The sequence below is a fragment of the Eptatretus burgeri genome, chromosome 11 (assembly GCF_056783735.1).
Source record: "Eptatretus burgeri isolate ZD-2024b chromosome 11, Ebu_testis_v1, whole genome shotgun sequence".
Classification (NCBI taxonomy): domain Eukaryota; kingdom Metazoa; phylum Chordata; class Myxini; order Myxiniformes; family Myxinidae; genus Eptatretus; species Eptatretus burgeri.
This window is the reverse complement of record NC_140971.1, coordinates 67875714-67902260: the sequence shown is the minus strand read 5'-3', so window position 1 is coordinate 67902260 and position 26547 is coordinate 67875714. Positions and strand designations below refer to the sequence as shown.

The 26547-nt window shown below is 41.3% G+C and overlaps 1 protein-coding gene across 6 annotated transcripts in view; it reads left to right on the top strand.

The window, feature by feature from the left end:
* The window catches only part of WDR35 (WD repeat domain 35), a 152663-nt gene that overhangs the window by 119842 nt on the left and 6274 nt on the right, over positions 1-26547 (top strand). For all 6 annotated transcript variants that reach the window (XR_015049426.1, XM_085846760.1, XM_085846762.1 and 3 more), the window contains 11 exons: positions 1933-2042; positions 2134-2335; positions 4609-4689; positions 8185-8321; positions 8408-8611; positions 14207-14353; positions 14461-14593; positions 19708-19818; positions 20497-20661; positions 20807-20932; positions 22174-22327. Coding sequence is in view for 5 of the 6 variants with exons in the window: in XM_085846760.1 (XP_085702886.1) it covers positions 1933-2042; positions 2134-2335; positions 4609-4689; positions 8185-8321; positions 8408-8611; positions 14207-14353; positions 14461-14593; positions 19708-19818; positions 20497-20661; positions 20807-20932; positions 22174-22327 (1570 nt within the window). In the remaining variant the exon portion in view is untranslated. The remainder of the gene's footprint in view (positions 1-1932; positions 2043-2133; positions 2336-4608; positions 4690-8184; positions 8322-8407; positions 8612-14206; positions 14354-14460; positions 14594-19707; positions 19819-20496; positions 20662-20806; positions 20933-22173; positions 22328-26547) is intronic.

The following is a 26547-nucleotide window of genomic DNA, read 5'->3' as shown; positions in this document are numbered from 1 at the left end:
AGAGACTATGAGTCAGATATACATGAAACTGGTATGGTAGGTTCATGGTATGTCCTAGTTATGTGTGAGAAAGAACCGTTGCTATGGACCCCTCCGTTGCCTAGCAACGGCCAAAAAACCTCAAAATGTGGGGGTATTTTAACGAAAAAACAATCTGCAGCATTAACCCTTAAAGCTAGAATCATGAATTTTCTTGTGCTTAATCCTCAGGTCATTCCCCCATCGAACGGGCCCATCGCATCAGGTTCTATTGGGTAGGCAACTACCCATGTCTGCCTACCGGCTTGTCTGTCTGTCTGTCCAGAGCATAACTCCATGGACTTTGATCCGATCTTGATGAAACTTGGTTATGTGTTCGATATCAATATCTAGTTGTGTTTTCCTGGATGAGGGCGTGCTACGCCCATTGTGGGCGGAGCCACGCCCAAAAAATAGTCATTTTCAGGGGGTAGTCGGATTAAAAATCGATCTTCTCGTCGGGAATTGACTGAATGGAATGGGTTCTTCAGTATTTGAATATCAAAATGAATTATCTAAAACTTGTCGTTGTCTGATTTTTCATTTTCGTCCCAAGGTCAAGGTCACAAGGTCAAAAACTTAGAAAATTGCAAGGTCAAAAACAAAAACTTAGTCAAACTTTGAGAGCTAGGATGACTATATTTTTTTATGCATAATCTTGAGGTCATTCCCCACCTAAAGTCTTGAAACCATTTTGCTCTATCTCGAACACCTTGCCCGTGGCGCCCCCTTCAAGTTTGTTTTTACGCTGATTTCATCAAAGTATGGATAATCCGAGGAGTGCGAAATGCCATATAGCCTATATGACGTTATATTGTTCCTGGAATGTTCCAGAGGAAGTTTTGCATCAAAGGTCATAATCCTTGACCTTTGACCTTTAAAGGCCACATAGGTCAAATTTTCAAAGTTGTTTGAATCAAACCGGATTTTCGACCTTCTTCGATGAACTAACTCCAATAAGCAATAGCACGTATCCTGTTTCCTTATTTTAATGTCCACAACATTGTTTTGTGACCTTTAAAGGTTATGCAAAGGTCAAATTTTGAAAGTAGTTGAACGAAACCGGGTTTTCGACATTTTGCAGCTAATAACCTGTCACCCGTACCACATCATGTTGATCATTTTTATAACTTGGTCACAAATTATCACATTGTCTCATCCTTGACTTCTGAAACAATCTCCATCATCAAATACCACTCGTGTACCATTGTCGTCTTCAGACTTGTTTTTGTTATTTTCTTTAACATGCAATACTTTTCCTTTTGTTTACTCTCCTGCATGTTGTTTATTAATTACCTCAGCAACCGAAGGTGGGCAGAAGTTATGTTTTTGCCCCTGTCTGTTTGTCTGTGAACAGGTTATCTCAAAAAGTTGTGGACAGATTTGGAAGAAATTTGGTGGAGAGGTTGGGTGTGTGACAAGGACGAATCGATTTGATTTTTGTGAATATCCGAATCTGGATCCGGATACGATAATTTTTTAATTTTCAAAATGATTCTCACCAACGAGAGATTGGGACAAAAACTACTTAGAGCATGACATTTCATAAAGTTGTGGACGAGTTGTGGCAAAATTTGGTGGATGAGTTGGTTCGGTGACGAGAACAAACTTGATTCGATTTTGGTCAAGGTCTGGATCCAGATCCGGCCTATCAGTGGGATACAAAACGTAAACTAATCATCCTGGTGGACGTATGTTGCTCTACTGAGTGCTGTATTAGTTTTAGAATCTTTTCAAACTGCTTTTTCCTTTTGCATTTATTTTTTACAAATCATATTCCACATAATTGTCATCCCTGTGTTCCCATACCCATCTTTTACGAGTGCATGCTTTGGCACCACAGCATTGTTGATGATGAAAAATGCTGCAGGTTTTTGTAATGATGACAAATCCAAACGAGATTTTTGGCTGCAGGCACAGGAGTCTGGCGTACTGATGCACTTCATCCTACCTGGAATGGAGCTCCAGCGAGCTTACACCACCTCCCAACAACCTTGCAGAATATTCCTCAACTGTAATTGTTCGTAAGTCTTCCCCTGCACCGGAGTTTTTAACCATCAAATTGAATCAAATCATCTTGTTTGCTCTGATTATGGAATGGCATTTTTATTCCAGACGCTTGGCCATTTTAGACTCTGCTGGATTGCTCACTCTTATGGAGCTGGAGCCTGAAGGTGCAGCCAAAGATTCTTGTGGGAAAATTCTTTCACTGCAGAGAAAGGATGTGTGGGATGTGTGCTGGGCAGCTGATGACCCGGAGTTTTTTGCTGTTATGGAGAGAACGTGGATGTATGTGTTTCGTAACCTGGATCCAGAGGTGAGAGATTATGGATTGGAGCATGTTGGTTTGGTACTTTGTACGCTGGTGACTGATTTACAAACATAATTAAAGATTCAAATACAAACTCCTTCACTGTTAGAGTACCAGTAACTACTTACCATATTTACATTGTTGCATGGATCTATGATCATAGGGTAGGTTGCATTGATGCGTCATATGTACAAGAACATCTATATGGACTAGCTTGCCCAGGGGAGGGGCCCCATCTCTGAACACTTGAGTGGCTTACTTGCCATCTTCAACACTTAGCAGATAATGCCATGCTCTCTTCACCCTCCCCTCCCCTCTCATATAAATTGGCTATGCCTCCTTGAGGCTTTATATCTTTCTTTTTAGGTATATCCTTCTTTATCCTTTTCTTTCAGATAGTCAGGCAGCACCCTCTTCCCTCTCTGCAGACTTTGGTATAAACAAGAGCTGGTCCAACACTTACAATATGCCTTTCAATCCTGACAAATCCCACACACTCATCCTGTCTCTCCGAAAGGACCATATCTGGTAAACCTTCCCATCTACTTCCTAAACAAACTACTTGAGAGGTTGAGTCACTCAAACATTTGGACCTCACCATCAGCCACGATGTTTCTTGGGCAGACCATATTTTCAAGATGACCTCCAAAGCCAGCGGCCAATTGTGCATCTTCTGTCATGCAAGGTCTTTCTTTGGCCAACGAAAACTTATGACAACCTACAAGGCCTTCATTCACAACTTGATGGAGTACTGCACTCCCCTTTGGGCTGATGGCCCATGCGTCACACCTTGCCCTTGTTGGTGCTGTGGAAAACAAGCTTCTCAAAATCATTGCGATCTCCTGAAATAAAGCTGAGTGTCTCGGCCTGTTACTTTTGCATCAAAGACAGATTAGTGATCTCTCTGTATTCTGTCACCTTCTTTTTAGTCTTGCATCCTCTTGGTTTTGTCCTTCCCAGGTTTCTGCAGGGTGCACATGGTCTGCCAGTAACCATCTTCTTGTTATACTCCAAAGTCCAGGCTCACTGCTCACCTTCACTCATTTGTTCCTCTTTTATCGTGTCTGTGAAACCAACTTATCCAGTCTGTGCAGCTTCAAGACAGCTGTTCACCACCAACTCTGATCACCCAATCCATGCTCATGATATCTTCTCCCCAAAATGACTCCATTCCCAAGTGCACCCCTTTGTCAGATTATTGTGATTTCTCCCCCCTCTCCCTCACCCCTTTTTATTTTTATCTTGCCAAAACGAAGTTTTTGCAAGATATGTTAGTCAGCTTGTATGTTTTTTTTTGTTTGTTTGTTTGTCTGTAATCACGTATAAAAAATTCTGCAGAGCACAGTTATCAATGGAAATTTTTGTAACTTCGCATATCAGAGGCCTATAGAGGTCCCTTTCAGCGCATAAAATTTTGAAGGTCAAGGTCAAAGGTCAAGGTCACTTTGTCGCAAATCAGGGGTCGACGAAACCCTTATTTTTTGAGTAATTTTGATCGGATCGTCTTCAAACTTCATGGGAATATAGTTCCTGGTCTGGCGCTCAGCTGATTAATTTTTTGTGGCGATTGGCCTTGACCTTCATGGTTAACGCCTAAGGTCAAACATATTTGACCCCAAGGTCAAATTTTCAAGTTTTAGGAACCATATCGTGTAGCACCTCAAATTGAACACCTCGATGAGTGCTTTCTAGACATGTCAAGCTTGAGACATTATGACGTCATTTGGTGACGTTATGAGGCAAACGCATATTTTTCATGGTTACTCTGTAGAACGATTCTCATCGGAATCTCTCGTAGGCAGATATTCCTCAAGGAGTCGCTCCTGGTGGATAGCAGCTCTGTTCATCTCAGTGTTATCTTAAAGAAGTCACACGTGGTCACCTTTTGGCAAGATACGGGTCACCCTGCGGGTGACATTGGTTTATTTAATTGTTGGTTTGTTCCTTTTCTGTTTCATTTCCACCTTCCCTTTTCTCTTCTTGCTGTGTTTCAGCTTATATGCAGCTTGTTCACACCATGTGTCCTTTTCCCCCTCCCCTTGAGCTCACGTTTACCTCCATTCTGCTCTTGGTGTTTCCTCTCTCAATTTTGTTATATTCCATTCTGCTCTAGCTCTTCCACAATTTGAATGTATTTTGATGTGTTTGAGCTCGATTTGGTTCAATTTTTGCTCCATTTAGTAAATTTTACTTTTTAGCAGTTCATGCGAGTGTGTGAGAAGTAGATATAAAGCAGGTGATTGCTGCTTGCTATCTCAGCTCTTCTTGATCATTTGCAGGAGCCGATTTTAACCTCAGGTTACATCTGTAGCTTTGAACATCTTGAGATCAAATCCGCTCTACTGGACGAGATAATGAAGGTAAGAAACAAAATGTTGGGAGTGAAAGAACACCAACTGAAGATGTAGCAAAACAAAGGGGAGTTTGTGTTTTGCATTTGCAGTGTCTATGTTGGAATTAAAAATGTGCAGGGTGACACTGAAACATTGAAGCTATGTAAGTTGTTTTGTTACATTTACACAGCTTTATTTTGTTTCTATATCACTCCACATTTGCTACTTTAAAATGTATTGTTCATGCACTTTAGAACATTTGTTCATAATGTGTCATACCAGTGTTCAAAAAGGTGCAACACATTGTAGGAATAAAGGTATACCACAGCTGGATTTGTAAACGACGGCATATATTTATCTCGCATTTATTCATTCATTCTTTCCTTGCTTCATCCACCTGTGAAATATGCATCCTATTTCATCCAGACCACTTTCCTTACCAGGCTTTCAAGATGACAATATCAATAAACATTCGTGGAAATTCCAACCGATGGTATTGAGTTGTGCTCTTTGGTTCGGAGCAATGGATCAGTCATTTTGAATCGGAGTTTTGCCATAACGAGTTTATGATCTGTCCCCACAGTCTTTGTCTGGCAGAGTATTGGCAGATTGCACAACACTTGTCTATCTTCTATTGATGAGAATGTCATCAATCTGATATATATGTTGCCCATCAGATGAAGTATTTGGGTTGTTTGAACCATGTGTTTGCAATTATGAGATGATTCTACATGCAGAATTTCAACATTCGGTCCCTTGGCTCATTTCAGATACCATGTCTGTGCTTTCCTGCAATCGCTGGTGCTTCTACTTCTCCAAGTTTTGCATTCCAGCCTCCCGTAATAATTAAAACATCTCCTTTAGGAATCTGCTCTCCCAGTTCCTGCAACATTTAATAAAACCCTCACTATTTTATTCATCTGCTACAGAAGTTGAGGCTTATATCTGAATGATGGTGGTGTTCACTGGATATTAACCTGTCATTGACTGGATTGTATTCTAGTACTGACTCTGCTCTCTCTCTATTGCAAATCATTGCCATGCCATTTCTTTCACAGGTTTCGTGACCAGAAAATAACCCTTTATAATCGTCATATTTAAACTGCCCCAAACTAGTCCATTCAAGTTCAGTTATGTCCAAAATTTCAGTTCTTGTCCTCTCCATCTCTCTGTTTATAACATCTAACTTTCCCTGATTCATTGACCTTACATTTCATGTCCTGATTCTGTGGACTTTTGAGAAGCTCAGAGTTCGACTTTCAGTTCTGGTGACGTCAGCAACTGCATTTCCTTGTGGGTTTGATCCACTACTCAACACTATGGCAAGAAATTATCCACTTCTTTTCTGTGTCACACCGCTGTGATGATCCCAAATAATTTGCTTTCAATTTTAACCGGACTCTTTCAAATAACCTTTAAATTTGGTCCACTTCACATTTGAGTCCCTAATATTGACAATTGCTCTTCCTGGTCAAAAACGGATTTGCATTCTTTCAAAATAATATCACAAATTGAAAGAAAAATACTATTACTACTATTCTGCATCCCCTGATAAGGACTGAAAGTCCCTGTAGTGTCCATCTTGTTTACCTTGTGTACCCTACCCCATCCCTCTCCCTTCCACAGATCTTCTCATGTTTCTGTTCCACACTTTTTTTCCTTCTCTCTCCTGCTCCCCTTGTCTCCTGCTCCCCTTGTTGTATATTCTGTGTGATAGCTCTCATACGAGCCTTGACAGTGTATACCAAAAAATTAATAAAATTGTGACCCCCTTGGGGGTAGACCCTTTTGCACTTTGTTCACTTGTGACAGGTGAAACATGAGGGTAGGGTAGAAATTTTGGATTTTTTTGGCCATTGTGCCAGTGATTGCTCTCTTACTTTTCATGAAGGATACTGGGATCTTTAACTTCCACTAACTAATGCCGTCAGACGAGATTCCCAGTTTAGCATCCATCTGAGGGACGACACATATATTGATGAATGACCCTGCCTGTGAAATACTAGGATGACAGTTTATAGCTGGGTCAGGATTCAAACCCAAGCTCGACAGCTCAGAGGTGAGTGTGTCTACCTCTAAGAACCTAGGCCATCCTGCCAGCCGGGAAGAAGATACAATAATTCTTTCTTACTTGCTAACTACCTGACTATCAAAACAGCCATGGTTCATTGCACTGAATCAAAACAAACACCATACATTTACGTACCTCCATTGAGAGCAACTCCACTAACATTAAGGTTTTTTTCACTGTCATTGATAAACTTTTAAAACGGGTGAAACACTCTTTTTTTCCACTGCCCTTTTCTCCTTCACTAACCAAGCAACTTGAAGCAGCCTTTCAGGACAAGACTTAATGGATTTGCAGTATACAGTACTGAGCAAATATGCTCTGGATTTTGCACCTTATTCCTCCTCTCCAAACACCTCTGTTTTGATCGCTTCTTATGTATCAGTCAAGATACCATCCGGTCAATCATCTCCAACTAGAAATCGACTTCTTTACTCATCCAGTTCTGTCATCTTTGGTCGTTTCCTTGATTTGAGTTATCTTCACAATTTTATCATGAAAACAATGGGTAGATTAATTGTAAAGAATCTTCAAAAGTTTAGATGTTTCTCTTTTCCCTTTCATTCCAAGACTTTAGAATGTGCTATTGCCAATCAGTTTTTGGAATATTTGCTGGTTTTAAAATTGTTTTTGTAACCCTTCTAGTCTGGTTTCAAATTGTTATACAGTATCACACTGAGACTGCCCTCCTGAAGGTCATACAAAACTGGATGTCGTTGGAAAGATCCATATTCAAGATTGAAGGCACCATCAGTATCATTGCCCAGGAGGCAAGCCTCATGTGTAATGTTTTCACCATCAAATATTTTTGAATTGGGACTTTGCAGGCATCATGCAGTTGATGATAATAATTCTTCCAAGTATGGTGGGGAGAGGGATGGAGGATACCTAGCTCTACCTGTGAGTTGGAGTTTATATGTGCTGTCGTTTTACGTGCCACTGAAATCCGAACATAGATGTTCTTTTCCATAAGCTTTCTTCAACTCGTTGCTGTTAAGACTGACATGCTGGTCCTTGGCTCCTCATCAGTACTTAAAATAACTTTCCTGTCATCAAAAGACTTGATTGGCTTTTAATGCATTCTTTAAAAAAAATGCCCGTTAACACTTAAGGCCAAATGTAAACTTGGTTTCTGTCTGATTTTCTGACAACCACACCCTGCAAGAAAACCACGGTCGAACAACAGGTATTTGCTGTGCGATTTTCACACTTAGGATGAAGTCTATTGGCAATTGAGCATTCAATGTGCCTCCCCCATGTGATACTAGATGGCTTTTAGAATTTGCACAGAATCCTCATTTACGCTTTATAAACCTCTCAAAATGCATATTTTTTACTGTTGCTTTTCCTTAATCTCCACTTTTTGTTCCTTGTCCTTCTTTGTAAATAGCTTTAATAGTTTGTCACTAAATGAAAAGTGCTATATAAGAAAGTGATTGATTTGTTGGTTGAAGGAACCTGAAAATCCAGAGGATGAGCTCGTGGTGACTTTTGAAGCTCGTTTTCTGCGTGACTGTCGCACACTGTTGAAGAGTGTGGGACTTCCGGATGCACAAGAGTTTGTTGAACGTAATCCACACCCACGGCTCTGGTACTGTCAAAAATATGGAGATGGGGTGGGGGGAGTGGGGGTGATGGTCGTTCGTACAGGGTTAGTGTCAAGGATGTGTGTGCTAGGCGGCTGCTAGCTGGAGCGGCGCTGGAGCGGCTACAGCTGGAGGTGGCGGATCACGCATTCTCACGATGCTATGATTATCCTGGCCTTGAGCTCATCAAGCGACTTCACAGCTTAAAGGGCCAGAAGTTGAAACAGGCCGAAGTGGCAGCCTATTTTGGCCGCTTTGAGGAGGTAGAGCAGATATACCTTGCAATGGATCGCAGGTAATTCATATTTAAACCATCCCTCTTGTGCATTTTCATTTTTAGATCCTCGTGGAGGATCTCTAAGTCTTACTCACGTTGTTGTTCTTCATCTTCTTCTTGTGGACTTTTTTGTTTCACAGCCTACAGTTTTCATCGAAACTTCCCGAAACTTGGCATATATATTTAAAAATACCCTGTGCAGACAGTAACCATCTCCAATTTTGAAAATTCCTCTTAGAAAAAAAGTGATGACGTCAAAATATCTCCGCTAATGGAAAGCGCCTAAAAAATTATCTCCGAAACTAGGCAAGCTTTTTGAATTCTGTTTGCGGAATCGAACAGGGCATTAGCAGAGATGAATTACCGCACATATGATACATCACTATGACGTCATATCAATTTTTATGACGTCATTCCTATTTTTTGACATTTTTTGTTTCACAACCCAGCGTTTTCATCGGATCTTCCTGAAACTTGCCATGTATATGCAGAAAGCCCACGCGCAGGCAACAACCATTTCCGATTTTGGAAATTCTTCCTAGAAAAAAAGTTGACGTCATAATATCGCCGCTAATGGAAATCGCCTATACCATTATCTCTGAAACTAGGCAAGCTGTTTGAATTTTGTTTGCAGGAATCAAGCCGGGCATTAGCACAGATAATTTATCGCAAACCTGATGCATCACAATGACGTCATATTCATTTTTATGACGTCTTCATTAAGAGGACGAGGATCTTAGCTCATTTGAGCTTGTTTCAATACATCCCTCTTGTTAGGATGATGATGATAGCTGTATGAGTGTGACTCAAACTTAATTACTTATTTATCTTTTGGAATACTCCCCCACCATAAAAAGGAAGCCATAGGCCACATTCTTTTTTGTCAGTTATTCCATTTTTGTTGTGTACATGGCACTAACAAGTGTTGTAAGGTGTGTTGTATACAAAAATGTGAATTGCATTTATTATACTCGCACCCACTCCCTACGGGAGCCATCAAGGGGGTCATGTTATTATATTTATGCCTATTTTATCCAAGGGGTCCCAGTATTACACACCCAAAAAATGGTTGCAATCGGTTCAGCCGTTTTTGCGGTTCCTGGGAACAGACAGACAGACAGTGAATTCTAGTAAGATGCTAATTTTACTCCAAGGGGTCCCCAGGATTACACACCCAAAAATGGTTGTGATCGGTTCAGCTGTTTTTGCGGTTCCTGGGAACAGACAGACAGAGGTGAATTATAGTAAGATTATAGTTATACAGTCCTTCAAGTAGTTGGTCATGTCATTGATGAGACTGGTTCTGTTCTGCTGTGTTATGGCCTCTATTTGCTACAGTTCCTTTCCTGTCACAGTTGGCTAAGGAAGTCAAGACGCAGACTTGCATAATGTGTGCCATACATGTTTGTTTGATTCTGAGAATTTGCGGGTCACGGTGGAAGGGGGAGAGGAAATCCATTTGAGTAAATTTCTGTTGGGTATTATCATAAAGCTACTGTTCAAGAGTGGTAATTGTTATGCTTGAGATGGGTGGGAGGAGGATGTAGAAATGTGCATTCCAGGGGGTGGGTATGTTTATTCGAGTTTCATTATGCTCATCATTCCTGAAATAAATGTAAATAGTTTTTGGTGAAGTAAGTACTATTTCCCAGCCTTGAGATGGTTCACCATCTGCTTTTATTTTAACAGCAGTCTAAGGCTCATGAAGGAGCTTTGTACATAAATTGCAAGCACGACAAGAACACAAGATGATCGATGATGAGAACATTGAACCTGCACATAGATTACAAACAATAACATGGTACCTAAAAGTGCACCATGCATGTAATGTAAAGGCCCAGTCACACCTTGACGTTTTAGCCAGCGATGGCAACGTATTAAAATGTATCTAAAATGCTGGCTTACGTTGAACTTTTGATGTTTTTTTTTAAAGATTCGGACGTATTCATAGCGACTTGGTCTTATGTATAACGCATTGGTAACGGACACAGAACGTTTCGTTGTGTTATAGATAACTTATACCAACGAATGCTGAACCTGTTGTCGGCCTACACAACCTATGCCCAACGATAGTCTAACTTAGGCATAGCGCGTTGCACGCATCGCCGACGATGTCGTGACGTAGCCTATTAAAAGGCTGACGCACAACGATTCGAATCATAACTGCCGTAGAAATGGAAGTGTCAACATCGCGGTCACACCTTGGCGATCTTGCCAGCATATGCCGACCTAAGAAAAATGTGTCTAAAACGTTGGGGCACGTCAAATACGGTATGAGTAAGTTTGGTATACGTGAGTACAACGCTAAAGTACGTTATCATACGTCGTAGTAAGTAGAGTACGTCAAGAAATTTTAAACATGTTCAAAATTTTACGACGTACTCGGCGTATGACACACGTTCCGCATGCGATGGGGATAAGTTTTACACACACGATATGTGGACGCTTACACACGTCCACAAAGGCTACTTATAAGCTACTCATAAGTCGAAACACGTCGCGGTAATGTCTTTTTTACGCGAAACTTATTTCTAACTTATGTTTGACGTGCTTTGAACCAATTCTTTACGTAGTCCCAACACACATCGACGTATGTAGACGTATTCCAATGACGTCTTCCGGTCGACAAAAAAAAATAAATGAACGTGTTTCTAGCTTACAACTGCCATATAAAGACGTGTTCCCAGCGGTTTTGGGAATTGGTATATAAAAATGGTGTTCATAAAAGGGGAACCCAACAGTGTTTTCGAGTCCTTTTTGAGTCGATGTCCATGTCAGCAGTATCAGTATCAGTATTAGTATTAGTAGTAGTTTGTTCATGTTGGCAGTAGTAGGTGAGTGTGAGGGGGAGGGTGTGGGTTATGATGGATCGTCCTTGCGTTTAACGATTTAACGATTTAAATGATAAACTCAACGATTTAAATGGCTGCATCTCCACTATTGAAAGTAGACGCTTGCGCTCAACAATTGGATTTTTTTTACACTCAACGACTTTTAAACGGTACCACTCAACTATTTTCATTGTTTACAATGAACGATTTAAATTGCTGTCACTCGCCTTTGTTTTTTGACGCTGGGGTTTGGAAATTTGAAGCGTTTCTTCTGAACGTGTTAAAACGCTCAAACTCGACTATTTTAAATAGACGCTGCCGATGGACAATTGGAATCATCGCCAAGCTGGACATCGAAGTGTGAACATCCTCGTCATGCCCAAGAAAAGTTTGAAGAATGCTGCAAATAAGTGTCCTGGCCGTGGCCGTGGACGCTGACGCAAGGACGATCCATTATACCGACGTCTTTCAGCCTATGAGTAACTTAAAAGTAACGTCTGTCGATGTGTGGCAACGATCGCATAACGTGCCAACAACACGTTAATCATAGGTTAGAAATAAGTTTTGGGTACGCTAAACATTACCTCGGCGTGTCTCAACTTATGATTAACTTACAAGTAGCATGTGTTGATGTCTGTCAGCGATCGCAGACCGTGCATACAACTTGTGGCCAGTGTAGCGGAACGTGTGAGTCATACGCCGGCATACGTCGTGAAATTTCAAGCATGAAAAAATTTGAGGACAACCGAAAAGTACAACGTTTAAAGCCAACGTACAACGACGTATGGCAGTGTTTTTCAGCATGCTCTCAATGTTATCAAAACTTACCCATAACGTATTCAACATGTGCCAGCGTTTTAGAAAAATAATTCAAAAATCGGCATATGTTGGCTAAAACGTCAAGGTGTGACCGGGCCTTAATACACGATGTGAATCTCGGATCAAGGCATCAAGACCTATTTATTCAAGTTGAAGTGCCAAACAGGTCAACACAATCTAAATATATATTTTTTTTATGAAAGCACCACAACAGCTCAGGAGGTAGCTTCATTGGATACATTTTGTTGATTGGTTATTGAGTTTAAGGTGCCATCTAGTTCATCTGTGATGGGCATGGCTAGGTACTGCTGTTTTATTTCAAAGTGGCCCTTTAAGTCCTTTTGCAAAGTCTCAGCAGTAGGCTGTAGTGGAAATCTTGATTGAGACCTCTTCAATGCAGTTTGTTTGATAGGAAGTCATCTTTGATGACACATCCTGAGACCTGTAAAGGTCCTTTAATGCTCAAAATAATTTTCCTATTTTTTGCGCTTAGCTTGTGAGACAGTTTAATGTTTTGTGTTTTCAAACTCCCATTTCGATTCTCACATTTCCAAGACTTTGGTAGAAGTTTATTAAAACGAATGATCATTGATTGCTCCTTGAAGTGAAGCATAGTGCTAGAATGACGGTGGAAATGTAGATTAGTTGCTAATCTACATTGGTTAGATTTACGAGGATTAAGAGTCTGATTTCATGCTGATTTTGTTGCATAAATCAGGCTTGTAAAAACCACTATAACAGATAGTTTATTTAATCTTGAAAATGAAAAAGCATTCTCAGAATATGGATGTACAAGTGCACCATGCATATAATGCAGTCTTCATAATTTGCTTTGTGGTAAATTTCCTCCAGCCAAAGGAAATGAGTCCAATTCTTCCAAGTATATTATATTACAAGTATTCCATTATATTACAAGTATATTATATTACAAGTATTACAAGTAGTATATTACAAGTATTCCAAGTATATTCTTCTTCCAATTATATTACCGATTGGGCCAGCAGGAGTCTAGAGGTATGCACAATCAAATGTGAGTTTGAATCTCAACTAGTTTGGGTTTAAATCTCAACCCAGCTATAAACTCTCATCATGGCATTTCACAGGCATGATGAGGCATCACTGCTTGTGCCGTCACTTCAATGGACATGAAACTGGGTGTTCCATCTGCCACTATTAGTTAGTGAAAGATCTCATGGTGATGTTCGTGAAGAATCTGCGAGCTATCGCCGGCATCCTGAACAAATTCCAAGTTCCTGTACCCTCAATCGAGTATCTTGCGTCGGAGTCTGTAGCACCCTGTCCAGGATTGTACCCTTGCCAAGAAACGGCTTTGGTAGATCCAATGCTCTATATAGACTATAGAGCATGGTACATGATGATGAAACTGCCAAGTACCCCCCCCCACCCCACCGTCTCTCTTTCCATTGCTTATAAAACTTCTCTCATTTTGATTTAGTGCATTGCAACATTTTAAATATCAAAGTTTAACATCTATTTTAGTGGGTAGATCAGGAACTAGATGTTAGCGAGCAATGGAGAAGGATCTCATGGAAAATGGAATTATTATTGAAGAAGCACATCTAGCCCAAGATAGGATTAGGTGGAGAGCTGCTGTTCTGGCCTTATGCTGCACAGCAGTGGGAATATTAAAATTGATTTTGGTACTACTTAGTTGGCTGAAATGGTCCGTTTGCAATGCAAAGTTCTTAAAGAAGTTTTGTTTACAGCATCAGATCTTTGAGGATGTTCTGCTAGCACACTTTGCTGTTGATTGGTGACTGCTGAGGCATCAGTGTTCATGCCAAACCATTATTTATATTTTGGTGATTCTTCCTGCTTGAATACTGATGAAGCTGAGGGATACAAATCACTTTTTCGTATGAAATGACACTTCTAGTTCTCTTTCACTTTGACTATGCCATACCTTCAAAACCCTTTACTCCAAATACCATATGGGGAGCAGAGACCTCGCCTTGAAGCTGCGCACGAAGCTGGGTGATTGGTTTCGGGTACTCCAACTGCTTAGTACCACTGCTGGCAATGCAGACGATGCACTCAAAGAGCAGGCAAACAACGGCATCGGAGACTACTATGCTGAAAGGAAGAAATGGCACGTGACATCTGTCTTTTGCTTATTCTCTGATTTTGGATTTATGGCTTCACAGTTTGTTGAAGACATTTTCACACGTTTTTGTTGATACTTTCTCCACCCTCAAGGTCTAACTCGGTGAAGTACTACATGGAGGCTCATAATATGGAACAACTGGCTGAGTGTTACATCATGCTGGAGGACGACGAGAAGCTCTCCGAGCTGGCAAGTTCACTCCCAGAGCAGCACAAACTACTACTGGTGAGTCGGTTTGATGAGTGTGTTAAATCCGACACCAATAATTTTTCTCGGCCACATATTACGACAGCTTTAGGAAATCGATCTCGCATAAACTAAAGAAATATCTGTCAGGGGAAATCCTGTCTCTAAATGCATATGCGTGTCCTTTCCATAACAACAACAATATTAATTCCGGGTTTTACCGCTGTTTTATGCAGTGTCTGTGATACCACCCTATCCAACACATTACATTAGTTCTTCATGCCCATTGTATGTGTCCATTATGACATCCTTAAAAACGGTAAGTTTCCTGTTTGGAATGTTTACCCTCACCAGAGGAGAGGGTATTGCATTTGGGTCCATTTGTCTGTTTGTTACTTGGGAAATATTTGTTTTTCACCAAGTATATTGGTCTGTAGCATTTGTCTGTCGGTCACACAATTGTGAAGCAATCATTCTGAATTTTTTTTTGTGTATGTCGGTGACTGGCCAAGGACAGCAACTACCAAAACTACCAAAATCCTGGGCATAGTCATCAACGTTCTTGGCTACCGCAGGCTTCAGCATCTGGACAATGACTGCCCCATCAAGAACTAGGCTGGTGGTATCAGGAGCCTCTGTGCATTGGAGAACTCTTCAAAGCATTTGAGAATATCACTCTTCGTACCTAGACGGAGACTTTCTCCATCGGAGAGAGCTGGAGGGCACGCTTGAGTCCCCTAGCCCATAGTCATAAATACTGTTGCCACTTGTAAAATCTTCTACAGACGCTGGTGACGACACATAGACAATTCACACCCATCATCTGAGTTACATGGCTTCATTCCCAATATGACCGAATTCATCCATATTTAGGTTACTTCGAGTTGATGTGCTGAGATGTGTTGCGATTGACTGTAAGAGTCAATAAAAACGCAGTTTCAGAAAACGGAAGGGTTACTCAACAAACTGACCAAAACAAATTAGCTTAGCCAGGAAAATGGAAACTAGAATGGAAAACTACTTACAAATGGTTTGGAATTGCCGTCAATTGAACGAAGATAACCCGAAAACTAACATGTTATCATGGTAAAGATATCTCGCCAACACGCCTGTACGAAGAGAGAACTTCCTCACTCAGTAGCAAACTGGAACTGGTGCCATGAAGGCAGAACGGAAATACATGCAGAACCTTGTAACCCGGTAATCCGTGACTGAGATAATTCTATGACCAAACTGCACCCCGCAAACCAAACTCAACTTGATGAACTCTATGGGCACAGAACAAAATAACAATGAATCGAGTCAACAAGTGTAAGCTGGCAACTCAACCGTGCGCGATTCTGGGGTCAATATGCACGCACACCACTTCTACTACCACGTGCCAAGCCATTAGTGCTATGAATGTTTATCATTGGTTTTCATTCAGAATCTGTGTCTTAATAAGACTAATTAGTCCACTTTAACTTTTTTTTTCTCAACCAAATCAAATTGTTACTTTCTTTGACCATAATTGGACCTTTATTAGTAAATAAACTTTCACTGTCAACCTGCATTCCTCTCCAGTCAAGCAGATATTTGTCATAACAGTAACCACTGGTGGCCATTTTGAAAAATGGCTGCCACAGCCATCATCGGCTGAATTTGAGATGGCCCAATATCCAAATCTGTTCATAATATGATAGGCTACTAGTGTGCCAAATTTGGTGCTTTCCTCACAAAATGCACAATTGTTATGCTATATTTAGCTAAGTTGCCCCACTATATTGAGAGATTGGGCCAAAAACGATAAATAGCACAATATCTCAAAAGGTTATGGATGGATTCCAACAAAACTTGGTGGATGAGTTGGTTTGGTGACAAGAACAAGCCGATTCATTTTTGGTCAAGATCCAGATTCAGATCCGACCTATCAGTTGGATACAAAATGTAAAGTGTTCAGCCTGGCGGACATATGCGCTCCACTGAGTGTTGTTCCGTTTCCCATTGTGTCACTCTTTCAGTGATTTTTACTTGGTGAAAGATTTTTTTTTCACCAAGTATGTTGGTCTGTAGCGATTGTCTGTCAGTTTGTCTTTTTATCTGTTTGTTTGTCTGTCTGTCTGTCACACAATTTTGGCCACAGTTTTCAAGCAATCGTTCTGAATTTTTTTGTTTATGAAGATGACCAGCCAAGGACATCAACGCTTAATTTTGGTGAAGATCCGAATCCGGATCCGGATCTGAGAATTTTTAAAGTGATTCTTCATCCTTGAGAGATAGGGCCAAACACAATACATAGCACAATATCTCAAAAGGTTATGGATGGATTCTAAAGAAACTTGGTGGGCAGGTTGGGTGTGTGACGAGGACTAATTGATTCGATTTTGGTGAATATCCGAAAAATTTTCAAGTGACTTTTCACCATTGAGAGATCGGGCCAAAAACGATATATAGCACAATATCTCAAAAGGCTATGGATGGATTCACACGAAACTTGATGCACAGGTTAGGTGTCTGACGAGGACAAAGCAATTCAATTTTGGTGAAGGTCCGAATCCGATAATTGTTTAATTTTTTAACTGATTCTTCACCAATGAGAGATGGGGCTAAAATGATATTCCATGATATCTCAAAAAGTTATGGACGGATTCGGATGAAACTTGGTGGACATGTAGGATGTGTGAAAAGGATGAATTGATTCGATTTTGGAGAAGATCAGAATCCGGATTCGGATTCGAGAATTTTTCAAGTGATTCTTCCCCATTGAGAGACAGAGTCAAAAAGGATAAAAGCACAATATCTCAAAAGGTTATGGATGGATTCTGCAGAAACTTTGTGAACAGGTTGGGTGTGTGACGAGAACTAATTGTTTAAATTTTGGTGAAGATTCATTTCCGGATACAAGAATTTTTTTTGTGATTCTTCACCATTGAGAGATGCCGCCAAAAACTATGTATAGCACAATATCTCAAATGGTTACATATGGATTCACACGAAACTTGGAGGACAGGTTTGGAGTGCCACTAGGAAGAATTGATTCGATTTTGGTGAAGATCCGAGTTCGGATCCGGATCTGAGAACTTTTAAAGTTATTCTTCACCATTGAGAGATAGGGCCAAAACAATATATAGCACAATATCTCAAATGGTTATGGATGGATTCATATAAAACTTGGTGGACAGGTTTGGAGTTCCACTAGGAAGTATTCATTCAATTTTGATGAAGATCCGAATCCGGATCAGTATACAAGAATTTTAAAAGTGATTCTTCACCATTGAGAGATGGGACCAAAATCGATATGTAGCACAATATCTCAAAAAGTTATGGATGGATTTGGACGAAACTTGGTGGACAGGTTGGGTGTGTGACAAGGACGAATTGATTCAATTTTGGTGACGATCTGGATCCGAATCCGGATCCTGAAATGAGAATTTTTAAAAGCGATTCTTCACCATTGAGAGACGGGGCCAAAAACTAGGTATAGCATGATATCTCAAAATGTTGTGGACGAGTTACGACAAAACCAGGTGGATGAGTTGGTTGGGTGACGAGAACAAGCCGATTCGATTTTGGTAACGGTCCGGATTCAGATCCGACCTATCAGTGGCATACCAAATGTAAATTATTCAGCCTGGCAGAGGTATGCGCTCTGCCCGAGTGCTATTCCGTTTCACCAAGTTGTCACTTTGAGTGATTTTTCATTTGTTTGTCTGTTTGTCCACACAGAACTTTTCGGTTTTTTTTCTCTGCAACCACGTGTTGGATTAACAAAATATTCACCATTGGAGCGACTTCTCATGTAGAATGTTTTAATGATAATTATGTCATAGGTCACGTGGTGTGCCAGCTATGTTGGAAAATCAGTGTGATTTAAAAAAAATGTCATAGGTGCCTTCTTTATGATGTCATAATTATATACATAGAACGCTACATCCAATGTGTGAAAAATTTTGCGGATCATCTCGGGATAAATTGGTCCACAGAAAAAAAATTTGATGATATCATCGGTCACACGGTTTGGTAGCCATTTTGTTAAAAAAAAAAAACTTCAAAAATTCTCTTCTCTGAAACGGCTGAACAGATTGAGGCGAAACTTTACATGTATGACCGGCTATCCATGAGGAACAAAACGTTCACACATGACATCGGAGGTCACATGGTTTGGCAGCCATATTGGATTTACCCTAAAACAAATTCAAAAAAATATTCTTCTCCAGAACGGCTGGACAGATTGAGGAGAAACTTCACACAAATGTTCCCCAAGCCTTGGTGATACCAGAGTATTCACGAATAATTGATAGATCACTATGATCTGGCAGTCATATTGGATTGAGCGAAAATCTTTAAAAAAAGTATTTATCTTGAACCGCTTCATCAATCGATCAATCGATTAAAATTTCAACTTGATCGGACGATGGTCTTGCAGCCAGAATTGTTTTTTTTAATTTTTTTGATCCTGGTTATTTTTGATTTTTTGAATAAGGCTTACTTGGCTTCATCTTGATAGGTTTGAGGGTAGAGTAGTAGCAGCTGAAACCCAAACCCTATCCAGGTTCCTCCTGATGACTTCATCTTTGCTTTTTGCTTGTTTGGGCTTCTGACTCCAATGCAGGACTGTACCTACAGTATTTGGTCTTCCATTTGATTTGAATTGAATTAATTTTAATCGTATTCTGAATTCAATTGAATAATAATAAACGTCAATGGGTCAGGGTCATGTGTCCGATCAAAGCAAGACATCTTTGTACCCGGTCATCACTGCCAGCAGTTATAAAGTGGCAGTTCTAGTTATGTCTGTTATTAATTTTATAACACACCAGTACACAAACACCACACAAAACAAGTCCTGGTGAGGGTCTGCAATCTCTGATTGCTCTTTTTCTTGTTTTCAATTTTGTTTGACTGCCAGGCAGGCAGACAGTAAAAACATTCTCTCACTCCTCTCTGCCCATGTTCAACTGTGACAGATTCAGAGATAATGTTTTCCGATTCATGTTCAAAACATCACATTCAGTTTAAATAATTTTTCCTCGATCATATATTGACGTTTGTAAACAGACGGATATTAACCAATTGCTTAACCCCACTTTTTGCTTTGCCTGTGCAGGGTAAACATGCATGGTTCTCTTGTGCCAACTTTAGGACTTTCACTAACTGCATCTTTGTGACTGCAGGAGCTTGGCCAAGTGTTTTTGTCAGTTGGGATGTGCCAGGAGGCCATTGACGCATTTCTTAGAAACAACCAGCCAAAGCTTGCCATCAACGCCTGTGTGGAGCTCAACAAGGTAAGTTCCCCATGTCAAAATGCCTCGCATCAAAGCCGGAGCACCAAGAAGAATCGGAGCTATGATATATATATATATATATATATATATATATATATATATATATATATATATATATATATATATATGTATATATATATATATATATATATATATATATATATATATATATATATATATATATATATATATATGATTTTTGTTTATTTCTCATGGGGATATTTTAGCTAGTAATGTTAAACAAGATGTTTACCATGAAGCAGATGGTTACACTGTGCAAGCACAGTTTAAGTACCTAGCATGGTGCGTTTACATTAACAGCTTAATTAGCACACCGTTGGGAAAGGTGCTGAAAGGGTTGCTGAATCTGAATTCTTTCTTTGAATTCTGAATTCTGAATAGGCCTTTCTTTGCTGAAAGGGTTGAAACTTTAATGAATAACAGAGCCTGGTTGATGATCCGAGCAGTCGGAAAATCGATACCGATTGCTTACAAGTCAATACATTTAGGTAAACAATTTTTGACATTTACAATGAACATAAATTTAAGTATAGGCTGTTGTAGAATTAGTGTTTGCAATTTTACATCCTTTAATGTTAAGATAACACTTTAGAAATTGCCTTTACTGTTCAGTAAATGATTACATTTGTGAGAAACTGATCGGTTTGTCTTGGACAGTGGAAACAGGCGGTGGAGTTGGCACAGTTCCACATTGTGCATGAGGTGCAACCCCTTCTTTCCAAATATGTGGCCCATCTGCTAGAAAACGGGCAGCAGCTGGAAGCCGTAGAGCTTTACCACATCGCACATTGCTACCTTGAGGCAGCTCAGCTTCTGTTTCAGGTGATGTCTCCAACTTAAATTGCTACTCTCTCAGCACATATTTGTTGTAGTTTTGTCATCACCCACGATCTTGTGGAGATGCAAATCTGTGTCTCTGCCTCAAATGATCATTTAAATTAGATGCATTGTGCTCCCTTCTCTGCAGTTGGCGGACAAAGAGGCAAAGATGAGACGGAAGCCATTACGTGTGAAAAAACTCTATGTTCTGGCTGCTTTAGAGGTGGAAAGCTACCATGAGATAAAGAGGAGCCAGAAAAAGGACAAAACGGAGGTGGGGAGTAACATGTGACTTTATTTGGGGTGTTTGCTACTAAGTGCAAAGGAATGAGAGATGTACACTTTATTTAACTTAAAGTATTGGGATATCAAGGAAATATGCAGGGTTATTATTTCACAATTGTTTTTTTTTTAATATCAGGGTGTCTGTACTTTGGGAGAAACTGGAGCTCAAAGAAATCATGTCAGGAACACTTTGGACTAATTGTTGATATGTACTAGCAAGTTGCATATGCTCGCACGGGATTCGAAACGGGGTAGGGATGGAGGAAGTAAAAATGCGAATAGCACCTTCTGTCATCGAGCCGGCAAGCTGGGAGCAACAATTCGCATTTATTGCCACATCTGATGCAATTTAAATGCTCCAATGGTGGTGAGGTGCTACATTTGAAACTATTACTTTGATATATGTAATTCTTTGATGCCTGGGGTCCGTAATAAAAATTTATGTTGGTATGAAAGCCAGTGAGGAATTGCAAATCTGGAGTATATTCTCAAAACAATAACAACTGGAAGGGCACTTGGTAGAATGCATACCTCCACCATGCAATGCCTGATCCAATAGAACATATCGGGCCCAATATTTTTTTTTTGAAATGTCATACGAAACATCTTTTTGGCCACATCCCTCAATGGTGAAGAATCACTTTTAAAATTAAAAAATTCTCATATCCCGATCTGGATTCGGATCCCCACCAAAATCGCATCAATTCGTCCGAATCCGTCCACAACTTTTTGAGATATGATATACTGTATATATATATGATATACTGTATATATATATATATATATATATATATATATATAATATATATTATATATTATATATATATAATATATATTATATATATTATATATTTATATATATTATATATATATAATATATATTATATATATTATATATTTATATATATTATATATATATATATATATATATATCGGTTTAGCACTATCAATTGTGAAGAATCACTTAAAATTTTTTATTAGATTCAGATCTTCACCAAAATTGAACCAATTCTTCCTTGTCACATAAGCAACATCTCCACCAAGTTTTGTCCGAATCAGTCCACAACATTTTGAGATAAACTGCACACAAACAGACAGAAAGGGGTGAAAACATAACCTCCTTCACCTTTGGTGGCGGAGATAATTATCGAGTTTCCATGGAAATGAGAGAAACTACCAAAAATTAAGTGCTTTGTGCTGGCACAGATGATTTTTGGTGTGTTCTCACAGGCAGCCTCTGCACTTGTGGGCTTACTTGAGGAAGATGCGACAGCTGGAGGACTGATGGTTGACTCGCCTTGGCGTGGCGCTGAAGCTTATCACTTTTACCTACTGTCACAGAAGCAGTTCTACAGTGGGCAGCCTGAAGCTGCAACTGCCACAGGTAAAGAAAGTCATGTTTGGTAAGCAAAAATGTTTGCTGAGTGCAATCCTTTTCACAAGTACCCAGGAGGCTTAGCTCAATAGTATGTAATATGTACCATTAGAGACTGTTGGTGTACTTCTTTAAGCTCATCATAAGTTGTCACCTTTTAAATTTCAGATCGTGAAATGTTGTACATGTACTTTGTACACCAAGGTCCTTGTCAGGTCAGGTCAGATTAGATCTGTGACTTGCTACAGGTACCATGTAAACCTGTACTAACCTGTTTCATGGTCGGGTTGTTGGCAACGAAACCGTCTCCCTCACCAAGATTCTTGGTGAGGAGGGTGTATGATATGGCCACCCAGCAGGATTAAAAACAAAACCTATCAAAGGGCGGAGGAGCTCCTTGTGAGCCAACAACCATCCATATCTCGTGCCCAACTGTCTGCGGACGTTCTCCTGCAGTTGGGTTACTTTTTATTAGGAGGTTGGTCGCAGGATTTGCACTCCGGCCACCGTAAAACACTTCATCCTGCAAAATATACCAAAAGCAAAAAGAAATTTGAAAACACTCCGTGGGAGTACCTCCTGTGCAGCTTCCCTTCACAGGGCAGCTCACAGGATGATGGGATTGGGACAAAGCCTTCGGGACCCCCACTCTTTGATAATAGGAGGAAAACCACGGGGTAACCTTCCAGGGTCAGATTGCGGTAGTGTGTGTCAGGGTGGTGCTGAGGTGTCGTCCACCAGACAGCGGTCTCCTTGGGTTAACCTGAGGCGGTCCCTTTGGGTGGGTGCCTGGAATGTCCTATTCCGAAGAGAGGATGATCACCTGTCTCTGTTAACATCTGAGCTCAAGCGTGTGAACATCCATATTGCAGCACTCTCTGAGGTTCGGAGACCGGATTGCGGTGAGATCATGGCAGGTGGTTACACCTACTATTGGTCTGGTCGCTCTGATGGTTACCATTCCCAAGGAGTTACTGTAGCTGTGTCCAAAAAGCTGACTCCAATGATAACTGAGGTAACACCGGTCAACGAGCGTATTATGAGACGAAGGATTCATCACTCCATGGGTGTCATCTCCCTGGTCTCTTGATTCATCGACTGAGGCGAGTGATCTCACCGTGAAGGATGCATTCTATGCCACGCTCGAGTCTGTGGTTGATCAGTGCCCCAGGTGAGATACTCTTCTAGTCTTGACGGATTTCTATGCATCGACTGGAACTAATAGGGATGGTTATGAGACATGCGTTGGTCCCCATGGGTCTGGAACTGTGAACCAGAAGAGCACAAATTTCCTTGACTTTGCCAGAAGTCATTGACTTAGGGTGGCTGGTTCATGGTTTCAGTGCCCACAGGCTCATCGCTGGACTTGGTATTCCAACGCTGGTGGTGTGGCAAAGGAGATGGACCATGTGCTCATTGATGGTCACTGGAGGATAATCCAGAACTGCAGGATCTACCGGAGTTCTCAGTTCCTCAATGTAGACCACATTCTTGTTGTTGCAACTCTGAAGCTGCACCTTAAATCCAGGAGAATGGTACCATCCCAGCCTAAGCTGGATGTTGGCAAGCTCAAGGATGAGAGGGTAGCTGAGCAGTTTGTGAACAGGCTGAGTCGAGATTTGGGGGGGTCTGGGTGCTTTGGGGGATCCTGAAGAGCTGTGGAGTGCCTTCATGACCACCATCCTTGATGTTGCCGGTGGATGTCTTGGAACTCACTGCAGGGCGAAGAATAATTTTGTCTCAAGGGGCACTGGATACCATTGACCAGAGTTGCAGGGCCAGGCTGAATGGCAGAGCTGAGCTGTTCTGGGAGCTGAGGCATAAAACTGTACGTGCACTGAGGGTGGACAAGGAGGCCTGTGTGTTGAGGAATCTGTGAGGGGGTAGAGCATCACCTGTGGTCAAGTGATTCTCGTCCTGCTTGCAGGGGAATTCGTGCATTGCATTCCTCCAAGCCCATCCCTCGGTGTACTGCAGTAAGAGCGGAGGGTGATGGGCCCTTGACAGAGGAGTCCGACATGAAGGCCCGCTGGGCCGGTTACTTTGAGCGGCTGTACCAGGCTGATCCACCAGCTGTTGAGTGGACGTCAGGGGTGTTACTATCCCTATTGCTGACCCTCCAATCAACTGCGGTCCACCTTCGTTTGTGGAAACACAGACTGTGGTGAACCGGTTGAAATGGGGTAAAGCTCCCGGGATTTGTGACATCCATGCTGAACTTGTCATTGCTGGTGGAAATGCTGCACTCGTGTCATTGCATGCAGTTCTGTGCTCTGCCTGGAACACAGGCATCATCCCAACTGACTGGAAGAAGGGCCTTGCTGTCCCTCTCTGGAAAGGGAAGGGTGATCACCAAGACTGCAACAACTACCGAGGGTGACGCTGCTCTAAGTGCCGGGCAAGGTTTTTGCTCGGATAATTCTCGATAGGGTTCGCCACCATCTGCTTGAGCACCAGTGTCCAGAGCAGTCAGGCAATACACCAAAGAGGTCAATGATTGACTGTATCCTTGCTCTTCGGGTCCTCACCGAACGCAGACGAGAGTTTTGGCAGGGGCTGCTTGCAGCTGCTTATGTTGATCTCTGTAAAGTGTTTGATTCAGTAAATTGGGATGCCCTCTGGAAGATTCTTGGTCTTCGTGGGGTGCCACCAAAACTGATCAATCTGATGTCTGAACTATACTCTGGTACTGAGAGTGCTGTGAGATGTGGTGATACCCATCTCTGACTTCTTTCCAGTTGTTACTGGAGTTCGTCAGGGGTGTGCAGTGGCCCCCCAAACTTGTAAGCACTTGAATGGACTGGATTCTGGGGAGAATGTCGGAGAGATCAAGTTGTGGTGCATCTTGGATGTTGCGGTCCTGTATGTACCTGTTTGTGGTGAGGATGTTGAGGTCGTGGAGAGATTCACTTACCTTGGCAGTGATATTCATGTCTCTGATGGCTGTGAGTCAGAGGCCAACAGATGTCTGGGTCGGGCCTGGGGAGTCATGGATTCATTGGATCATGGGGTGTGGCGTTGCTGGTACCTGTGCGGGAGGACAAAATTCTGAGTCTTCAGGTCCTTGGTGCTTCCAGTCTTGCTTGATGGATATGAGACTTGGACTCTGATTAGGGATCTGAGACAGAGACTTAATTCCTTTGGTACCAGGTCTCTTCGGAGAATCCTTGGCTATCGCTGGTCGGACTTTGTGTCTAACGAGCGGTTGCTGAGAGACTCAAATGAGATTTGTTACCTGCACAGTCTGTGAGCGTCAGCTGCGGCTGCATGGACATGTGGCTCATTTTCCTGACGCTGATCCTGCTCACCAGATTCTCTCAGCGAGGGAGACTCGGGAGTGGAGGAGGCCAATGGGCTGACCACGTGCCTCGTGGTTGTAGCAGATTGATTAACCTCTCGAGGTGATGGGGATGGGCCAGGCATCTTCCTGGGGGATGGCCAGACGGAGGCCCTTGGAGTATCAGCGGAAAGTGAACGCAGCGACATGCTGCTCTGGCGTATGTTCCCACACCTGACCTGACCTGTCCTTGTTACCCTCGCCAGAGGAGAGGGTATTGCATTTGGGTACATTTGCCTGTTTGTTACTTGGCGAAAAATTTTTTCTTGCCAAGTGTGTTGGTCTGTCGCATTTGTCTGTCTGTCACAGGATTTTTGGCCACAGTTTTCAAGCAATCGTTCTGAATTTTTTTTTGTGACTGGCAAAGGACAACAATGCTAAATTTTGGTGAAGATCCAAATCCGGATCTGAAAATTTTAAAAGTGATTCTTCACCATTGAGTCTGGGAGGTCAGTGATCAAAAACGATATACCTGTATAGCACAATATCTCAAAAGGTTATGGATTCATTCAAACGAAACTTAGTGCACAGGTGGGGTGTGTGACAAGGACAAATCGATTAAATATTGGTGAAGATCCAAGTTCGGATCCGAGGTTTATTTAATTTTTAACAGATACTTCACCATAGAGAGATAGGGCCAACAATGATATGGCACAATATCTCAAAAGGTTATGGATGGATTCTGACAAAACTTGGTGTACAGGTTTGGAACGCCACTAGGAAGAAGTGATTCAATTTTGGTGAAGCTCCGAATCCAGATCTGAACACGAGAATTATTTAATTTTTAAGTGATTCTTCACCATTGAGAGATGGGGCTAAAAACGATCTTGCATGATATCTCAAAAAGTTGTGGATGGATTTGGATGAAACTTGGTGGACGTGCTGGGTGTGT